This window comes from Sesamum indicum, linkage group LG10 (genome assembly GCF_026168435.1).
Source record: "Sesamum indicum cultivar Baizhima isolate 11 linkage group LG10, ASM2616843v1, whole genome shotgun sequence".
Lineage (NCBI taxonomy): Eukaryota > Viridiplantae > Streptophyta > Magnoliopsida > Lamiales > Pedaliaceae > Sesamum > Sesamum indicum.
Genome location: NC_142666.1, coordinates 18,496,895 through 18,514,509, shown reverse-complemented (window position 1 = coordinate 18,514,509; position 17,615 = coordinate 18,496,895). Strand labels below are relative to the sequence as shown.

The 17,615-nt window shown below is 39.4% G+C and overlaps 1 protein-coding gene across 1 annotated transcript; it reads right to left on the bottom strand.

Moving 5' to 3' along the window:
* Positions 1 to 12,124: 12,124 nt before the first annotated feature.
* CRY2 (cryptochrome 2) lies at positions 12,125 to 17,144 on the bottom strand. The gene is made up of 5 exons (XM_011093015.3): positions 15,976 to 17,144; positions 15,058 to 15,279; positions 14,131 to 14,837; positions 12,898 to 13,582; positions 12,125 to 12,489 (listed from the first exon to the last, which is right to left on the bottom strand). Exons 1-5 carry the CDS (start codon positions 16,286 to 16,288, stop codon positions 12,440 to 12,442), a joined length of 1,977 nt encoding a protein of 658 aa, XP_011091317.2. The 5' UTR covers positions 16,289 to 17,144; the 3' UTR covers positions 12,125 to 12,439.
* Between the last annotated feature and the right edge of the window lie 471 nt (positions 17,145 to 17,615).

Genomic DNA, 17,615 nt, shown 5'->3' with positions numbered 1-17,615 from the left:
GTGTGGACGTGTCTTTGTGTAGGGTGTGTGTGTGTGTGGTGTGTGTGTGTATGGTGTGTGGGTGTGGGTGTGTGTGTGTGTATGGTGTGTGTGTGTGTGTGCGGTGTGTGTGTGTGTGTGCGCGTTGTGTGTGTGGAGGGGGTGGTGTGTGTGTGTAGGGTGTGTGTGGCGGGGTGGTGTGTGTGTGTGTGTGTGTTTAGAGTGTGTGTGTGGGAGTGGTGTGTGTGTGTGTGTCTGTGTCATGATAGAACATATTTTACTTCGATTTTGAACATAAAACAAGTGAGGTGTTGCTTTTATCTTTGGTGCCAACAAATGCCATCTACGTCTTTGGTGCCAACAACCCTTTTTCTCGTGAAGGTTGTCACTATAGTTTCGTAATATTTTATGCTCATTACGTTATTGTGTGTCTTTGTGTGTGGGGTGTGTGTGTGGGTGTGTGTGTGTGTGTGTGTGCGTGTGCGGTGTATGTGTGTGGGGGGGTGGGGGGTGGTGTGTGTGTAGGGTGTGTGTGTGGGGCGGTTGTGTGTGTAGGGTGTGTGTGTGTGTGTGGTGTGTGGGTGTGTGGGTGTGTGCGCGTGTGCGGTGTGTGTGTGTGTGTGTGTATAGTGTGTGTGTGGGGGGGTGGTGTGTGTGTGTGTGCAGTGTGTGTATGGGGGGTCGTGTGTGTGTGTAGGGTGTGTGTGGGGGGGGGGGTGTGTGTTTAGAGTGTGTGTGTGGGTGGTGTGTGTGTGTGGGTGTGTGTATCACGATAGAACATATTTTACTTCGATTTTGAACATAAAACAAGTAAGGTGTTGCTTTTATCTTTGGCGCCAATAAATGCCATCTGCGTCTTGTTATATTTGTTATTCTCCTTCAATTTTTAAGTTTTCATTTCTATGTTCACAACCCTTTTTCTCGTGAAGAATGTCACCATAGTTTCGTAACATTTTATGCTCATTATGGTATTGTGTGTCTTTGTGTGTGGGGTGTTTGTGTGGGTGTGTGTGTGGGGGGTGGTGTGTGTTTGTATGTGTGTGTGTCACGATAGTACATGTTTTACTTCGATTTTGAACATAAAACAAGTGAGGTGTTGTTTTTATCTTCTACGCCAACAAATGTCATGTGGGTCTTGTTACATTTGCCATTCTCCTTCAATTTCTAAGTTTTCATTTCTATCTTCACAATCCTATTTCTCGTGCAGAATGTCACCATAGTTTCGTAACATTTTATGCTCATTACGGTATTGTGTGTCTTTGTGTGTGGGGTGTGAGTGTGTGGGTGTGTGTGTGGGGTGTGTGTATGTGTGTGTGCGTTTGCGTGTGCGTTGTATGTGTGGGGGGGAGGGAAGGTGTGTCTATAGGGTGTGTGTGGGGGGGGGGTGGTGGTGTGTGTGTGTGTGTGTGGGTGGGTGGGTATGTGTGTTTGTATGTGTGTATGAGTGTGTCACGATAGAACATGTTTTACTTCGACTTTGAACATAAAACAAGTGAGGTGTTGCTTTTATCTTCTGCGCCAACAAATGCCATCTGGGTCTTGTTATATTTGCCATTCTCCTTCAATTTTTATATCTTCATTTCTATCTTCATAATTCATTTTCTCGTGCAGGATGTCACCATAGTTTCGCAATATTTTATCTAGTTACAAAGGAAGTCACCATAGTTTCTCGTGCTGATGCTTGACTCATTCTTGTGCTTAATATTATCTAGTTTCTGGATCAACCTCTCTGAAAATCATAATCAGCAGGTTTCTGTTGAGATCATGATGTCCAGGAATATATTATTATATATTCTAATCAGCTACTACATTTCTTTTTTAATTTTATCGACCACAAACTTGAAACGTTTTGCTGAATGATGCCCCCTCCTTATTCCGACTTTTTAATTTTCTTGTTTGTGCGTCATTTTTTTTATGTGAGTGTGTGTGGTGTGTGGGTGTGTGTGGTCGTGTCTGTGTGTAGGGTGTGTGTGTGTGTGTGTGTATGGTGTGTGGGTGTGTGTGTGTGTGTGTGCGGTGTGTGTGTGTGTGTGCGGTGTGTGTGTGTGTGTGCGTAGTGTGTGTGTGTGTGTGTGTGTGTGTTGTTTGTGTGGAGGGGGTGGTGTGTGGGTGTAGGGTGTGTGTGGGGGGCTGGTGTGTGTGTGTGTGTGTGTGTGTTTAGAGTATGTGTGTGGGAGTGGTGTGTGTGTGTGTGTGTGTCATGATAGAATATATTTTACTTCGATTTTGAACATAAAACAAGTGAGGTGTTGCTTTTATCTTTGTCGCCAACAAATGCCATCTACGTCTTGCTATATTTATCATTATCCTTCAATTTGTATGTCTTCATTTCTATCTTCACAACCCTTTTTCTCGTGAACGTTGTCACCATAGTTTCGTAATATTTTATGCTCATTACGGTATTGTGTGTCTTTGTGTGTGGGGTGTGTGTGTGGGTGTGTGTGTGTGTGTGTGCGTGTGCGATGTATGTGTGTGTGGGGGGTGGGGGGTGGTGTGTGTGTAGGGTGTGTGTGTGGGGGGGTTGTGCGTGTAGGGTGTGTGTGTGTGTGTGTGTGTGTGTGGTGTGTGTGTGTGTGTGGGTGTGTGTGTATGGTGTGTGGGTGTGTGCGCGTGTGCGGTGTGTGTGTGTGTGTGTGTGTGTGTGTGTATAGTGTGTATGTGGGGGGGTGGTGTGTGTGTGTGTGTGCAGTGTGTGTATGGGGGGTCGTGTCTGTGTGTAGGGTGTGTGTGTGGGTGGTGTGTGTGTATGTGTGTGTGTGTGTCACGATAGAACATATTTTACTTCGATTTTGAACATAAAACAAGTAAGGTGTTGCTTTTATCTTTGGTGCCAATAAATGCCATCTGCGTCTTGTTATATTTGTCATTCTCCTTCAATTTTTAAGTTTTCATTTCTATGTTCACAACCCTTTTTCTCGTGAAGGATGTCACCATAGTTTCGTAACATTTTATGCTCATTACGGTATTGTGTGTCTTTGTGTGTGGGGTGTTTGTGTGGGTGTGTGTGGGGGGGGGGAGGGATGGTGTGTGTGTAGGGTGTGTGGGGGGGGTGGTGTGTGTATGTGTGTTGGTGGGTGGGTATGTGTGTTTGTATGTGTGTGTAAGTGTGTCACGATAGAACATGTTTTACTTCGATTTTGAACATAAAACTAGTGAGGTGTTGCTTTTATCTTCTGCACCAACAAATGTCATCTGGGTCTTGTTACATTTGCCATTCTCTTTCAATTTTTAAGTCTTCATTTCTATCTTCATAATTCATTTTCTCGTGCAGGATGTCACCATAGTTTCGCAATATTTTAGCTAGTTACAAAGGATGTCACCATAGTTTCTCGTGCTGATGCTTGACTCATGCTTGTGCTTAATATTATCTAGTTTCTGGATCAACCTCTCTGAAAATCATAATCAGCAGGTTTCTGTTGAGATCATGATGTCCAGGAATATATTTTTATATATTCTAATCAGCTACTACATTTCTTTTTTAATTTTATCGACCACAAACTTGAAACGTTTTGCTGAATGATGCCCCCTCCTTATTCCGACTTTTTCATTTTCTTGTTTGTGCGTCATTTTTTTTATGTGAGTGTGTGTGGTGTGTGGGTGTGTGTGGACGTGTCTGTGTGTAGGGTGTGTGTGTGTGTGGTGTGTGTGTGTGTATGGTGTGTGGGTGTGTGTGTGTGTGTGCGGTGTGTGTGGGTGTGTGTGTGTGCGTTGTGTGTGTGGAGGGGGTGGTGTGTGTGTGTAGGGTGTGTGTGGGGGGGTGGTGTGTGTGTGTGTGTGTGTGTGTGTGTGGGAGTGGTGTGTGTGTGTGGGAGTGGTGTGTGTGTGTGTGTGTGTATCATGATAGAACATATTTTACTTCGATTTTGAACATAAAACAAGTGAGGTGTTGCTTTTATCTTTGGCGCCAACAAATGCCATCTACGTCTTGCTATATTTATCATTATCCTTCAATTTTTAAGTTTTCATTTCTATCTTCACAATCCTTTTTCTCGTGAAGGTTGTCACCATAGTTTCGTAATATTTTATGCTCATTACGGTATTGTGTGTCTTTGTGTGTGGGGTGTGTGTGTGTGCGTGTGCGGTGTGTGTGTGGGGGGGGGGGGGTGGGGGCTGGTGTGTGTGTGTAGGTTGTGTGTGTGTGGGTGGGTGGGTGTGTGTGGGTGTGTGGTGTGTGTGTGTGTGTGTGGGTGTGTGCGCGTGTGCGGTGTGTGTGGGTGTGTGTGCGTAGTGTGTGTATGGGGGGGTGGTGTGTGTGTGTAGTGTGCGTGTGGGGGGGGTGGTTTGTGTGTGTGTGTTTAGAGTGTGTGTGTGGGGGTGGTGTGTGTGTGTGTGTTTGTATCACGATAGAACATATTTTACTTCGATTTTGAACATAAAACAAGTGAGGTGTTGCTTTTATCTTTGGCGCCAACAAATGCCATCTGCGTCTTGTTATATTTGTCATTCTCCTTCAACTTTTAAGTCTTCATTTCTATCTTCACAACCCTTTTTCTCGTGAAGTATGTCACCATAGTTTCGTAACATTTTATGCTCATTACGGTATTGTGTGTCTTTGTGCGTGGGGTGTTTGTGTGGGGGGGGGGTATGTGTGGGGGGGTTGTGTGTGGGGGGGGGGGGTCTTTGTATGTGTGTGTGTGTTTGTCACGATAGAACATGTTTTACTTCGATTTTGAACATAAAACAAGTGAGGTGTTGTTTTTATCTTTTGCGCCAACAAATGTCATGTGGGTTTTGTTACATTTGTCATTCTCCTTCAATTTCTAAGTCTTCATTTCTATCTTCACAATCCTATTTCTTGTGCAGGATGTCACCATAGTTTCGCAACATTTTATGCTCATTACAAGTATTGTGTGTCTTTGTGGTCTATCTATGTCCTTTGTAATATTTTTGTGTGCTTGCATAGATGTGTATTCTCATTTTTATTAACTTGATATGAAACAGTATTTATTGAAATAAAGAGAAAATAACAGGACATGAAAGGGTGCATTGTCCCTCTACTTTTTTCCTTTCAATATAATTTATCAGCAAGAGTGGTCTTAGATTGATTTACTTTAATAGAGGGGATATAGTGAGAGAAAATGAGTGGAGGTTTGATAAAATCTGATAAATACCTTGGGTGGTTATGATCTGCTAGCCAATTCCTGAATTGGTTGCCAGCAACCACTACAAAATATTCTAGTTTGGAATCGTAAATTTGTTGTGTTTAACTCTTTTGATTTTCTTCCCGCTAATAGCGGTTTCTATAATTTTCATTCTTGAATCACATGATAGGTTCTGTAGCATCACCTTGATTTTTGGGTACTCGCATGGAAGAGGGATAATGATCCTTTTGTTCAGGAACAATTAATCAGTTATACATGCTGTAGCTGATGCTTGACTCATGCTTGTGCTTAATATTATCTAGTTTCTGGATCAACCTTTTCTGAAAATCATAATCTTGTGCAGCAGGTTTTTGTTGAGACCATGATATTCAGGAACATATTTTTATATGTTCTAATCAGCTACTGCATTTCTTTTTCAATTTTATCGACCACAAACTTGAGAAGTTTTGCTGAATGATGCCCCTTCCTTGTTCCGACTTTTTTATTTTCTTGTCTATGCGTCTTTTTTTTTAGGTGAGTGAGTGTGTTGGTGCGTGTGTGTGGGGGGGGGTGTATGTGTGGGGGGGTGTCGGTGTGTGTGTGTGTACGGTGTGTGTGGGGGGGTGTTTGTGTGTGTGTGTGTGTCACGAAAGAACATGTTTCACTTCCATTTTGAACCTAGAAAAAGTGAGGTGTTGCTTTTATCTTCTGCGCCAACAAATGCCATCTGCATCTTGTTACATTTGTCATTCTCCTTCAATTTCTAAACTTTAATTTCTATCTTCACAACCCTTTTTCTCGTGCAGGATGTCATCATAGTTTCGCAATATTTTATGCTCATTATGGTATTGTGTGTCTTTGTGGTCTATTTATGTCCTTCATAATATTTTTGTGTACTTTCATAGATGTGTATTCATATTTTTGTTTACTTGATATGAAAATGTATTTATTGAAACAAAGAGTAACAACAGGACATGAGAGTACATTCTCCCTCTTCTTTTTTCCTTTAAATATATCTCGTTAGCAAGAGTGGTCTTGGATTGATTCACTTTACTAGAACGGATATAGTGAAAGAATATGAGTGGAGGATTGATGAAATCTGATAAATGCCTTGGGTGGTTATGATCTGCTATCTAATTCTTGAATTGGTTGCCAGCGACCACTACAAAATATTCTAGTTTGTAACCCTAAATTTGGTGTGTTTAGCCCTTTTCATTTCCTTCCTGCTAATAGCGGTCTCTATAATTTTCACCCTTGAATCACATGATAGGTTCTGTAGCATCACCTTGATTTTTGGGTACTCGCATCGAAAAGGGAAAGTGGTCCTTTTACTCAAGAATAATTAATCAGTTATACATGCTATAGCTGATGTTTGACTCATGCTTGTGCTTAATATTCTCTAGTTTCTGGATCAAACTCTCTGAAAATCATGATTTGGTGTAGCAGGTTTCTGTTGAGATCATGATGTCCAGAAATATATTTTTATATATTCTAATCAGCTACTTCATTTCTTTTTCAATTTTATCGACCACAAACTTGAAACGTTTTGCTGAATGATGCTCCCTCCTTATTCTGATTTTTTCATTTTCTTGTTTGTGCATCATTTTTTTATGTGAGTGTGTGTGGTGTGTGGGTGTGTGTGGGCGGGTGTGTGTGTGGTGCGTGTGTGTGTGTGGGTGTGTGTGTGTATGGTGTGTGGGTGTGTGCGCGTGTGCGGTGTGTGTGTGTGTGTAGTGTGTGTGGGGGGGGTGGTGTGTGTGTGTGTGTGTGCGTAGTATGTGTATGGGGGGGTGGTGTGTGGGTGTAAGGTGTGTGGGGGGGGGGGTGTGTGTGTGTTTAGAGTGTGTGTGGGGGGGTGGGGTGTGTGTGGTGTGTGTGTGGGTTTGGGTGTGTGTGGGTGTGTGTGTGTGTGTGTGTCACGATAGAACATATTTTACTTCGATTTTGAACATAAAACAAGTGAGGTGTTGCTTTTATCTTCTGCGCCAACAAATGCCATCTGCATCTTGTTACATTTGTCATTCTCCTTCAATTTTTAAGTCTTCATTTTTATCTTCACAATCCTTTTTCTCGTGCAGGATGTCACCATAGTTTCGTAATATTTTATTCTCATTACTGTATTGTGTTTCTTTATGTGTGGGGTGTTTGTGTGGGTATGTGTGTGGGTGGGTGGGTGTGTGTGTGTGTGTGTGTGTGTGTGTGCGTGTGCGGTGTGTGTCTGTGGGGGGTTGTGTGTGTGTGTGGTGTGTGGGTGGGTGGGTGGGTGGGTGTGTGTGTTTGTATGTGTGTGTTTGTGTGTCACGATAGAACATGTTTTACTTTGATTTTGAACATAAAACAAGTGAGGTGTTGTTTTTATCTTCTGCGCCAACAAATGTCATCTGGGTCTTGTTAGATTTGTCATTCTCCTTCAATTTCTATGTCTTCATTTCTATCTTCACAATCTTTTTTCTCATGCAGGATGTCACCATAGTTTCGCAACTTTTATGCTCATTACGAGTATTGTGTGTCTTTGTGGTCTATTTATGTGCTTTGTAATATTTTTCTGTGCTTGCATAGATGTGTATTCTCATTTTTATTAATTTGATATGAAACAGTATTTATTGAAACAAAAAGAAATAACAGGACAGAAGAGGGTGCATTGTCCCTCTTTTTTTTTTCCTTTCAATATATCTTGTCAGCAAGAGTGGTCTTAGATTGATTTACTTACTCGAGGGGATATAGTGAGAGAAAATGAGTGGAGGTTTGATAAAATCTGATAAATGCCTTGGGTGGTTATGATCTGCTAACCAATTCCTGAATTGGTTGCCAGCGACCACTACAAAATATTCTAGTTTGGAACCGTAAATTTGTTGTGTTTAACCCTTTTGATTTTCTTCCTGCTAATAGCGTTCTCTATAATTTTCATTCTTGAATCACATGATAGGTTCTGTAGCATCACCTTGATTTTTGGGTACTCGCATGGAAGAGGGAGAATGATCCTTTTGCTCATGCACAATTAATCAGTTATACATGTTGTAGCTGATGCTTGACTCATTCTTGTGCTTAATATTATCTAGTTTCTGGATCAACCTTTCTGAAAATCATAATCTGGTGCAGCAGGTTTCTGTTGAGATCATGATGTCCAGGAACATATTTTTATATGTTCTAATCAGCTATTGCATTTTTTTTCAATTTTATTGACCACAAACTTGAGAAATTTTGCTGAATGATTCCCCTTCCTTGTTCCGACTTTTTTATTTTCTTGTCTGTGCGTCTTTTTTTTTGTGAGTGAGTGTGTTGGTGCGAGTGTGTGTGTGGTGTGTGTGGGGGGGTGTCGGTGTGTGTGTGTGTGGTGTGTGAGTGTGTACGCGTGCGCGGTGTGTGTGTGTGTGTGTATGGAGTGTGTGTGGGGGGGTGGTGTGTTTGTGTGTGTGTGTGTCACGAAAGAACATGTTTCACTTGCATTTTGAACCTAGAAAAAGTGAGGTGTTGCTTTTATCTTCTGCGCCAACGAATGTCATCTGCGTCTTGTTTCATTTATCATTCTCCTTCAATTTCTAAGCTTTCAATTCTATATTTACAACCCTTTTTCTCGTGCAGGATGTCACAATAGTTTCGCAACATTTTATGCTCATTACGCGTATCGTGTGTCTTTGTGGTTTATTTATGTCCTTTGTAGCATTTTTCTGTGCTTGCATAGATGTGTATTCATCATTTTTGTTTACTTGATATGAAACAGTATTTATTGAAACAAAGAGCAATAACAGGACAGGAGGGGGTGCATTGTCTCTTTTCTTTTTTTCTTTCAATATATCTCGTTACCAAGAGTTGTCTTGGATTGATTTACTTACTAGAAGGGATATAGTGAGAGAAAATGAGTGGAGGATTGATAAAATTTGATAAATGTCTTGAGTGGTTATGATCTGCTAACCAATTCTTGAATTGGTTGCCAGCGACCACTACAAAATGTTACAGTTTGGAACCCTGAATTTGGTGTGTTTAGCCCTTTTGATTTCTTTCCTGCTAATAGCGGTCTCTATAATTTTCACCTTTCAATCACATGATAGGTTCTGTTGCATCACCTTGATTTTTGCGTACTCGCATGGTAGAGAGAAAATGGTCCTTTTGCTCAAAAACAATTAATCAGTTATACATGTTGTAGTTGATGCTTGACTCATGCTTGTGCTTAATATTATCTAGTTTCTTGATCAACCTCTCTGAAAATCATGATCTGGTGTAGCAGATTTCTGTTGAGATCATGATGTCCAGGAATATATTTTTATATGTTCTAATCAGCTACTGCATTTCTTTTTCAATTTTATCGACCATAAACTTGAGACGTTTTGTTAAATGATGCCCCCTCCTTATTCCGACTTTTTCATTTTCTTGTCTATGCGTCATTTCTTCTTTGTTTTTTTGTGTGTGTGTGGTGTGTGGGTGTGTGTGGGCATGTTTCTGTCTGTGGTGTGTGTGGGGGGGGGGGCTGTGGTGTGTGTGTGTGTGCGGTGTGTGTGTGTGTGTAGCGGGTGTATATGTGTGGTGTGTGGGTGGGTGGGTGTGTGGGTGTGTGTGTGTGTGTGTGTCACGATAGAACATGTTTTACTTTTATTTTGAACATAAAAGAAGTGAGGTGTTGCTTTTATCTTCTGCGCCAACGAATGCCATCTGCGTCTTGTTACATTTGTCATTCTCCTTCAATTTCTAAGTCTTCATTTCTATCTTCACAACCCTTTTTCTCGTGCAGGATGTAATCATAGTTTCGCAATATTTTATGCTCATTACGAGTATTGCGTGTCTTTGTGGTCTATTTATGTCCTTTGTAATATTTTTGTGTGCTTCCATAGATGTGTATTCATCATTTTTGTTTACTTGATATGAAACAATATTTATTGAAACCAAAAGCAATAACATGACAGGAGAGGGTGCATTGTCACTCTTCTTTTTTTCTTTCAATATATCTCGTTAGCAAGAGTGGTCTTAGATTAATTTACTTTACTAGAGGGGATATAGTGAGAGAAAATGAGTGGAGGATTGATAAAATCTGATAAATGCCTTGGTGGGTTATGATCTACTAACCAATTCTTGAATTGGTTTCCAGCGACCACTACAAAATATTGTAGGAACCCTGAATTTGGTGTGTTTATCCCTTTTGATTTCTTTCCTGCTAATAGCGGTCTTTATAATTTTCACCCTTGAATCACATGATAGGTTCTGTAGCTTCATCTTGATTTTTGAGTACTCGCATGGAAGAGGGATAATGGTCTTTTTGCTCAGGAACAATTAATCAGTTATACATGTTGTAGCTGATGCTTGACTCATGCTTGTGCTTAATATTATCTAGTTTCTGGATCAACTTCTCTGAAAATCATGATCTGGTGTAGGAGGTTTCTGTTGAGATTATAATGTTCAGGAATATATTTTTATATGTTCTAATCAGCTACTGCATTTCTTTTTTAATTTTATCAACCACAAACTTGAGAAGTTTTGCTGAATGATACCCCCCCCCCATTGTTCCGACTTTTTTACTTTCTTGTTTGTGCGTCTTTTTTTTTTGTGAGTGTGTGCGGTGTGTGGGTGTGTGTGGGTGGGTGGGTGTGTGTCTCTGTGTGTGTGGGTGGCACGAAAGAACATATTTTACTTCCATTTTGAACGTAGAGGAAGTGAGGTATTTGCTTTTATCTCCTGCGCCAACGAATGTCATCCGCGTCTTGTTACATTTGTCATTCTCCTTCAATTTCTAAGTCTTCATTTCTATCTTCACAACCCTTTTTCTCGTGCAAGATGTCACCATAGTTTCGCAATATTTTATGCTCATTACGGTATTGTGTGTCTTTGTGGTCTATTTATGTCCTTTGTAATATTTTTGTCTACTTTCATAGATGTGTATCATTTTTATTTACTTGATATGAAAGAGTATTTATTGAAACAAAGAGCATAACAGGACAGGAGAGTACACTGTCCCTCTTCTTTTTTCCTTTCAATATATCTCGTTAGCAAGAGTGGTCTTGGATTGATTTACTTTACTTGAGCGGATATAGTGAAAGAAAATGAGTGGAGGATTGATAAAATCCGATAAATGCCTTGGTGGGTTATGATAAATCTGATACATTTGTCATTCTCCTTCAATTTCTAAGTCTTCATTTCTATCTTCACAACCCTTTTTCTCATGCAGGATGTCACAATAATTTCGCAATATTTTTTTGGAGGTGTGTGTGTGTGGTGTGTGGGTGTGTGTGTGTATGTCACGGTAGAACATTTTTTACTTTCATTTTGAACATAGAAGAAGTGAGGTGTTGCTTTTATCTTCTACGCCAACGACTGTCTCTGCGTCTTGTTACATTTGTCATTCTCCTTAAATTTCTAAGTCTTCATTTCTATCTTCACAACCTTTTTTCTCGTGCAGGATGTCACTATAATTTCACAATATTTTATGCTCATTACGGGTATTGTGTGTCTTTGTGGTCTATTTATGTCCTTTGTAACATTTTTGTGTGCTTGCATAGATGTGTATTCTCATTTTTGTTTACTTGATATGAAAGAGTATTTATTGAAACGAAAAGCAATAACAGAACAGGAGAGAATACATTATCCCTCGTCTTTTTTCCTTTCAATATATCTCGTTAGCAAAAATGGTCTTGAATTAATTTACTTTACTAGAGGGGTTATAGTGAGAGAAAATGAGTGGAGTATTGATAAAATCTGATAAATGCTAACCAATTCTTGAATTGGTTGCCAGCGACCACTACAAAATGTTGTAGTTTTGAATCCTGACTTTGGTGTTTTTGGCCATTTTGATTTCCTTCCTGCTAATAGCGGTCTCTATAATTTTCACCCTTGAATCACATGGTAGTTTCTGTAGCATCACCTTGATTTTTGGATACTCACATGGAAGAGGGAGAATGGTCATTTTGCTCAGGAACAATTAATCAGTTACTGTGGATCCTACACTTCCTTGCATGAACCGTATTAATCCAAGAACCCAGTAACAAGGGTAATACACTTGATATATTTAAGTTGGATTATGTGCAAGAAATGAGGTCGCATGAGAACATTCTTAGACAATATGAGTAAACAGACAGCCGTTTCACTACCCCAACTCCAGCGTTATATGTGAAAATTGAAAAAGAACATATCAAATGCAATTACACAAAGCAAAGGAACAAAAAACTGTATCGGGTTATGTGGTGTGAGAAACAGAAAAAATAACCACAGATTTCTATCTCAACGTGGTCCTAAGACGTTCCTTTTGTCCTCAAGGACAGAACATGTTCATGTTCAAGAACACAGGAGGAAACAAAAAAGTATTCAGAATTGAAGTACTTATCTACAAGAGAATCACAGGGGAAAAGCTCTCATCCTAATGTGTACAGAGCATTCATAGATTAAATGACGAGCTTTTACTCTTCCCGAATAGTCTGATCCCCAGAAATTCGTAAATTGGTGGCTCCTACATGTAGAGAACAGACAAACAAGAAACGTTATATACTCGAATTGAGAAAGCTGGAGATTTTCTAATCTGATTTCAAGATTCAGAACATGCAACTAGCGAGCGTATAGAAACACGGAAGAGAGTACAAGATCATTGGGGTGTTTGCAAAAACTTAAAAGTGAGTGTTTGGAAATCCAATTTCTGTTTATAATTCTCCAACCTTAAGAGAAGAAAAGCTAAAAGCTCGTGGTTGAATTGAGGTGCTTTTACCAGCTTATAGGTCTCTTGTAAACCCGTAGTTCTTTAGGACGACGTCCTCATAAAATATTGGTACAATTCAAAATTACCCTCCCCTTTCAGATGATTGGAGCTTTTTAGTTGCAGAAAAAATATGCTGGAAATAAGGTTTATAGTTGCACGTCATACCATTTTTGCTCGAAGTCTCTTCCGTGTCAATCTCTTCTTGCCTTGGATTCTTGAAGTAGGAAGAGTCATGCACCTGATACGGTGCATCCGTTGACATTAAAGAGCAGCTTCGGGGAACAGAGAAAGAATTTCTACTGTTGGTTATCTGTTTCTTGTTCGATGAAGATTCAGCTGTAGAGCACAAGTCGTAGTACGTTTTCGAGACCTCATCTCCATTGTTGCAACTACGCAAGTCATCTTTCAGCGGCATATCATCTTCCCTTGACTTCAGTCTTTTTTTATTTAGAATACCATCTTTGGAGTTTATCATTGATGGCACCCTTTGATCGTGAGATGAAGTAGCCGGACATGGAGTCTTTTCCTTCACAATTTCATTTCGAGTGCCCAATTTTATGTTAGTTTCGCAGTTATCGAACACAACTTCGTCTGCTCCATTGGAGCTTCCGGCCCTTGCGGTTGCTTCATTTCCGTGCATGACGGCTATGGCTTCAGTTAACCGATCCCTTGCGAAATCTATATCAATTATAGGTTTTGGGTAGTTTACTCCGAGGTCCACGCCTGCAGATTTAAGCACAGCAAGAGGAGCATCCCATGGGTGATGGATCCATTCAGCTGGCATCCGGGCTAATTCGGGCAACCACTGCCTCACATATTCACCCTCTGGATCAAAGTTGAAGCCCTGAATCTGCATCGATAAAGTGAGAGAAAAAATCAAAGACTACAACACGTTTCGTTGGCAACTGAAGAAGAAACGATTGAAGTAGACAAACAGCAATTCCTCTTCGGTCTTGACTAATAAGTTTTGAACTCACACTAGTTAGTTAGTATATTTCACAGAAGACGAACCACACTTACCCACAAGTTAGGATACACAACCAGTTGTTGAATAAGAAAAGCGGGAACATATTTATTAGACAAACAATTTATAAGGAAATCATCTATATAGCTAAGGCATTGAAGAGACTGAGATATATGTTGTAAATCCATGTTTCACCTGTATATTGCCTTACGAAGATGACCAACAATCATAGCTAATTAAGGCATAGAGAACTTGTAATTCATATGGAGCACCAAATAAAGGTAAAAATTTACTTTAAGACAAGTCCCAAGTATCTAACGTGTAATAAAATGCTAATGTTTAGGCTATACATAAACTGCTTTCTACTAATTAAAAGAATCAAAGCTATCTCAGCTTGAGTAATAGACGGAGCAAAGATACACCAACTGTTTTACCTGTGGACTATCCATGCGCTCAAGTTCATGCCCGTCAGGCAAACTTCCAGAGATATACTGCCAACCAAGGATATCACTTTCCAAGTCTGCGTCCAGAAGTGTATCCCAGAAGTACTTCATCCCCCATTGCCATGGTAGAAGAAGAAACTTCACAAAGAAACTAGAAACAATTACTCTAATCCTATTGTGAATCCATCCAGTAGCCCAAAGCTCTCTCATTCCCGCATCAACTAGTGGATAACCTGTTCGGCCTTGTCGCCAAGCCTTGAAATGAGCCAGGTTGGCATCCCATGGGAAAAATTTCAGGCTGGGAAGCAACGACCTCTCATGAGTAAATGGAAAATTAAAACATATGTAGCGGGAATACTCTCTAAGCCCTATAGCCTTAAGGAAACATGTTGCGCTGTCTTCTCCAACTGTGTTTCTTTCGTTTTTCCAAACTATTTGCTTCACAAGAACACATTGGAACACTTTTCTAATGCTGAGTTCCCCAAAATGAATATACGGGGACAAGAGGGATGTTGAGTTCCCTCCGACCTTGAGTCTGTCCTTTGAGTAGTTGAGCAGATGGCGTTCGACAAATTCATTGAAAGCCTTGTCAGCATTGCTCCAACCAGGTGACCACCCTCTTCCCAATAGAGCATTACTCGACTTTTCTGATTCATCTTCGAGACCCAATGCTTCAATTGGTGTACTTTCAACCATTCCTGTGAAAAAAGGCAGAAACTCAGTTTTTCATTAATTTTCTCCATTTTTGTTCCCTTTTGTATCTTATGTCATAATTATTTGCCCCAGTTAAGCTGTTACAACTTTTGTGCTTACGGTCAAAATGTCTATCAAGAGAACTTGCTGAAATAATTATAGTGGAAATAACAAGAACTCACAGAACAAACGGGAGCACGGTTGTTAAAAAGTGGCAGCATATACCTGCAGCTTGAACCAAACGCCATGGAGGAAGATGTGAAACAGGTTCTCTTTGCATGCTCAAGCATTTCTCCCAGTATGCATTAAATGTCGTAAAAGCATGTCCATTATCATCATATACTTCCCATGGCTCAAACAACAAGTCACCATTATAGCTTTGCACTTTAATGCCAAGTTCAACCAACTTTTGCTTAATGTTGTGATCCCGAACAAGTGAAATTGGATCTGCAGAAGAAGACAATGAATCTCGACTTGAGCAATTCAAAGTAACACTAACAGAAGAGTACAAGCAACAGCTGGAATTTGAAGAATTCCAGTGGCCTGAAGAAATTTTTACATAATTGTTCTGCTAACAACTACAAGAATTTCCAAGCTTCATAAGTCAAAAAGCTTTAATGAAAACATATTATTTCTGGAGATAGGTTGAGATGTCTGAGGTCCTTGCACATGTAATTTCAATGCTTTCAACTTTCGACCATTTTAGCTAATGGGCATTTATATCTACCAGCAAACAGATTGTCAAAAATCCAAAAGCAACAGTGACAAGTATGAAATTAACAACAAAATGTAAGTTAAAATCTTAGGGATTACCAAGTGAGATCAAAAATGATATTTTAGGATATCTAACATTAAGATAAATCAGCTAGTGTGCTGCATTGCTTGCTTGAATAACGACTATGAAGTGAGTTTCTGTGAAGGAACATAAGTAGATCCATCTAAAAACGCATTCCCACAACTGATTTCTCATACACTAATCACTTAATAATTAATATCGCCTTCCGCCTCCAATTTGCACTCCCTTATGAATTACAAAAGGATCGGTTTATGGTTATGAATGCAATAAAGACAAAATCATTTCCTGACACTCCACAAAACGTAAAAATAACTAGCCAAAGCGGCCAATCCAAGACGAAAACATACCATAAAGATGGTTATACAATACTTTTGTCGCCCCGACAGCATTGAGGCAATCTAAAAGTGCAGACAGAGTGTCCTCGGCTTTGATCAGTATCAGTTCTGCCCCAAGGGATTTCAAAGACTGCTGCAAATGTTTAAGGGAATGCTTCAACCACCACCGCGAGACTCGGCCTGGGAAATATTGACCTTCTTCTTTAGGACACCATATAAAAACAGGTAATAAACTCCCATCCCTTGCAGCAGCTGCTAAAGCTGGATTGTCTTCAATCCTCAAATCTCTCCTAAACCACACTATGCTCTTGCAGTTCTTTTCCATTTTTCAAGAATTCTATTTCTCTGAGATTACAATTCTTTCACACCACCACACAAATCCATCTTCTGGGCTTTAAACAAGATTTCATATTTCCATAAATTCAGTCAATTAAATCATCAACAAAAAACTCACAACTCACAAGCAGCTCAACTATTCAGGGATTGATACTTTACTGCTGCAAGAAATCAACTGAATTCAGAATCATCTCATAATTTCACACACACCAGACAAACTTCAGAGCCCTCCAAAACAGTAAATACTTCCACAAAAATCTTAAAACCCAAGAGCACATCAAAAAAGACAGCTTCTTTACATACCCAAGCCATAACCCTTCAAATAAACGTGCTTACAGAAACAGACAATGAAAAATCAAGAATAAGAACAAATGATACGGAGAGGGAGCAGTGTCATCTGACATAATTTGATGCAGAAGGAGAGATTCAAAGAGGTTTGTGAGCTTGAAGATCAGAATTCATGTGACTGAGTTGTGCGTTTCCAAGACTAACTACCACGCTTTGAAGTAAATCATTATTATTAAATAATGTTATCCTCTGGACCACTTTCAACCATAAAGGAAAAGAAATAATGATAAAATGCAATAGCAAACAGAAATTCAGCAGTAATCATTTGCCATTTTTAACTGCTCTCTTGATTCAGATTTACAAAATATTCTCAACATATAACATATCAATAATTTAAACAAGAATGTGCAAAAATCAAAACGCCTGGACGTGTCAACGATAACTCGACAAAACCATGGTACTTGGAGCCTGCCACCACTATCAACGGAAAGAGAGAGAGAAAAATAAGGGTTATTGATCAATGTTGCACCTCTGTATTTTCTTTCTCTCTCTCCCTTTTTTCTTTTTTTTTTTTTTTTTTTTGGTCTTTTTTGGCTTTTTTAGGTATGGTTTCTTTTCTTTTTGTTTTAGAAGGGACATTATATTTACACCCTCAATTTATAATCTGTTTATATAAATTATTTTTATTTTTTTTATATAATTATATATAGACCCATCAAATATTATTAACACTTACACAAAGCATTCTTAATTTTTTAAAAATTACACACATACCCCTTAAAATTATTAGAATCATTGCACAACTACCCCTATTTTTTTATTTCTGTAATTATGCAAAGACATGGATAGTTTGTGCAAATAGACCATAGGTTAGAGATGTAAATGTAACTATCCTTTTTTTGTATTAGGCTAGGATGTGGGTGTACGGTTTAAGGGGGGAAATCGCATTTTTAATCCCATACGTTAAGATTTTTTTCAATTTAATTTTATTTATTACGATTTTCTCACATTGTATTTCGTATGTTAAA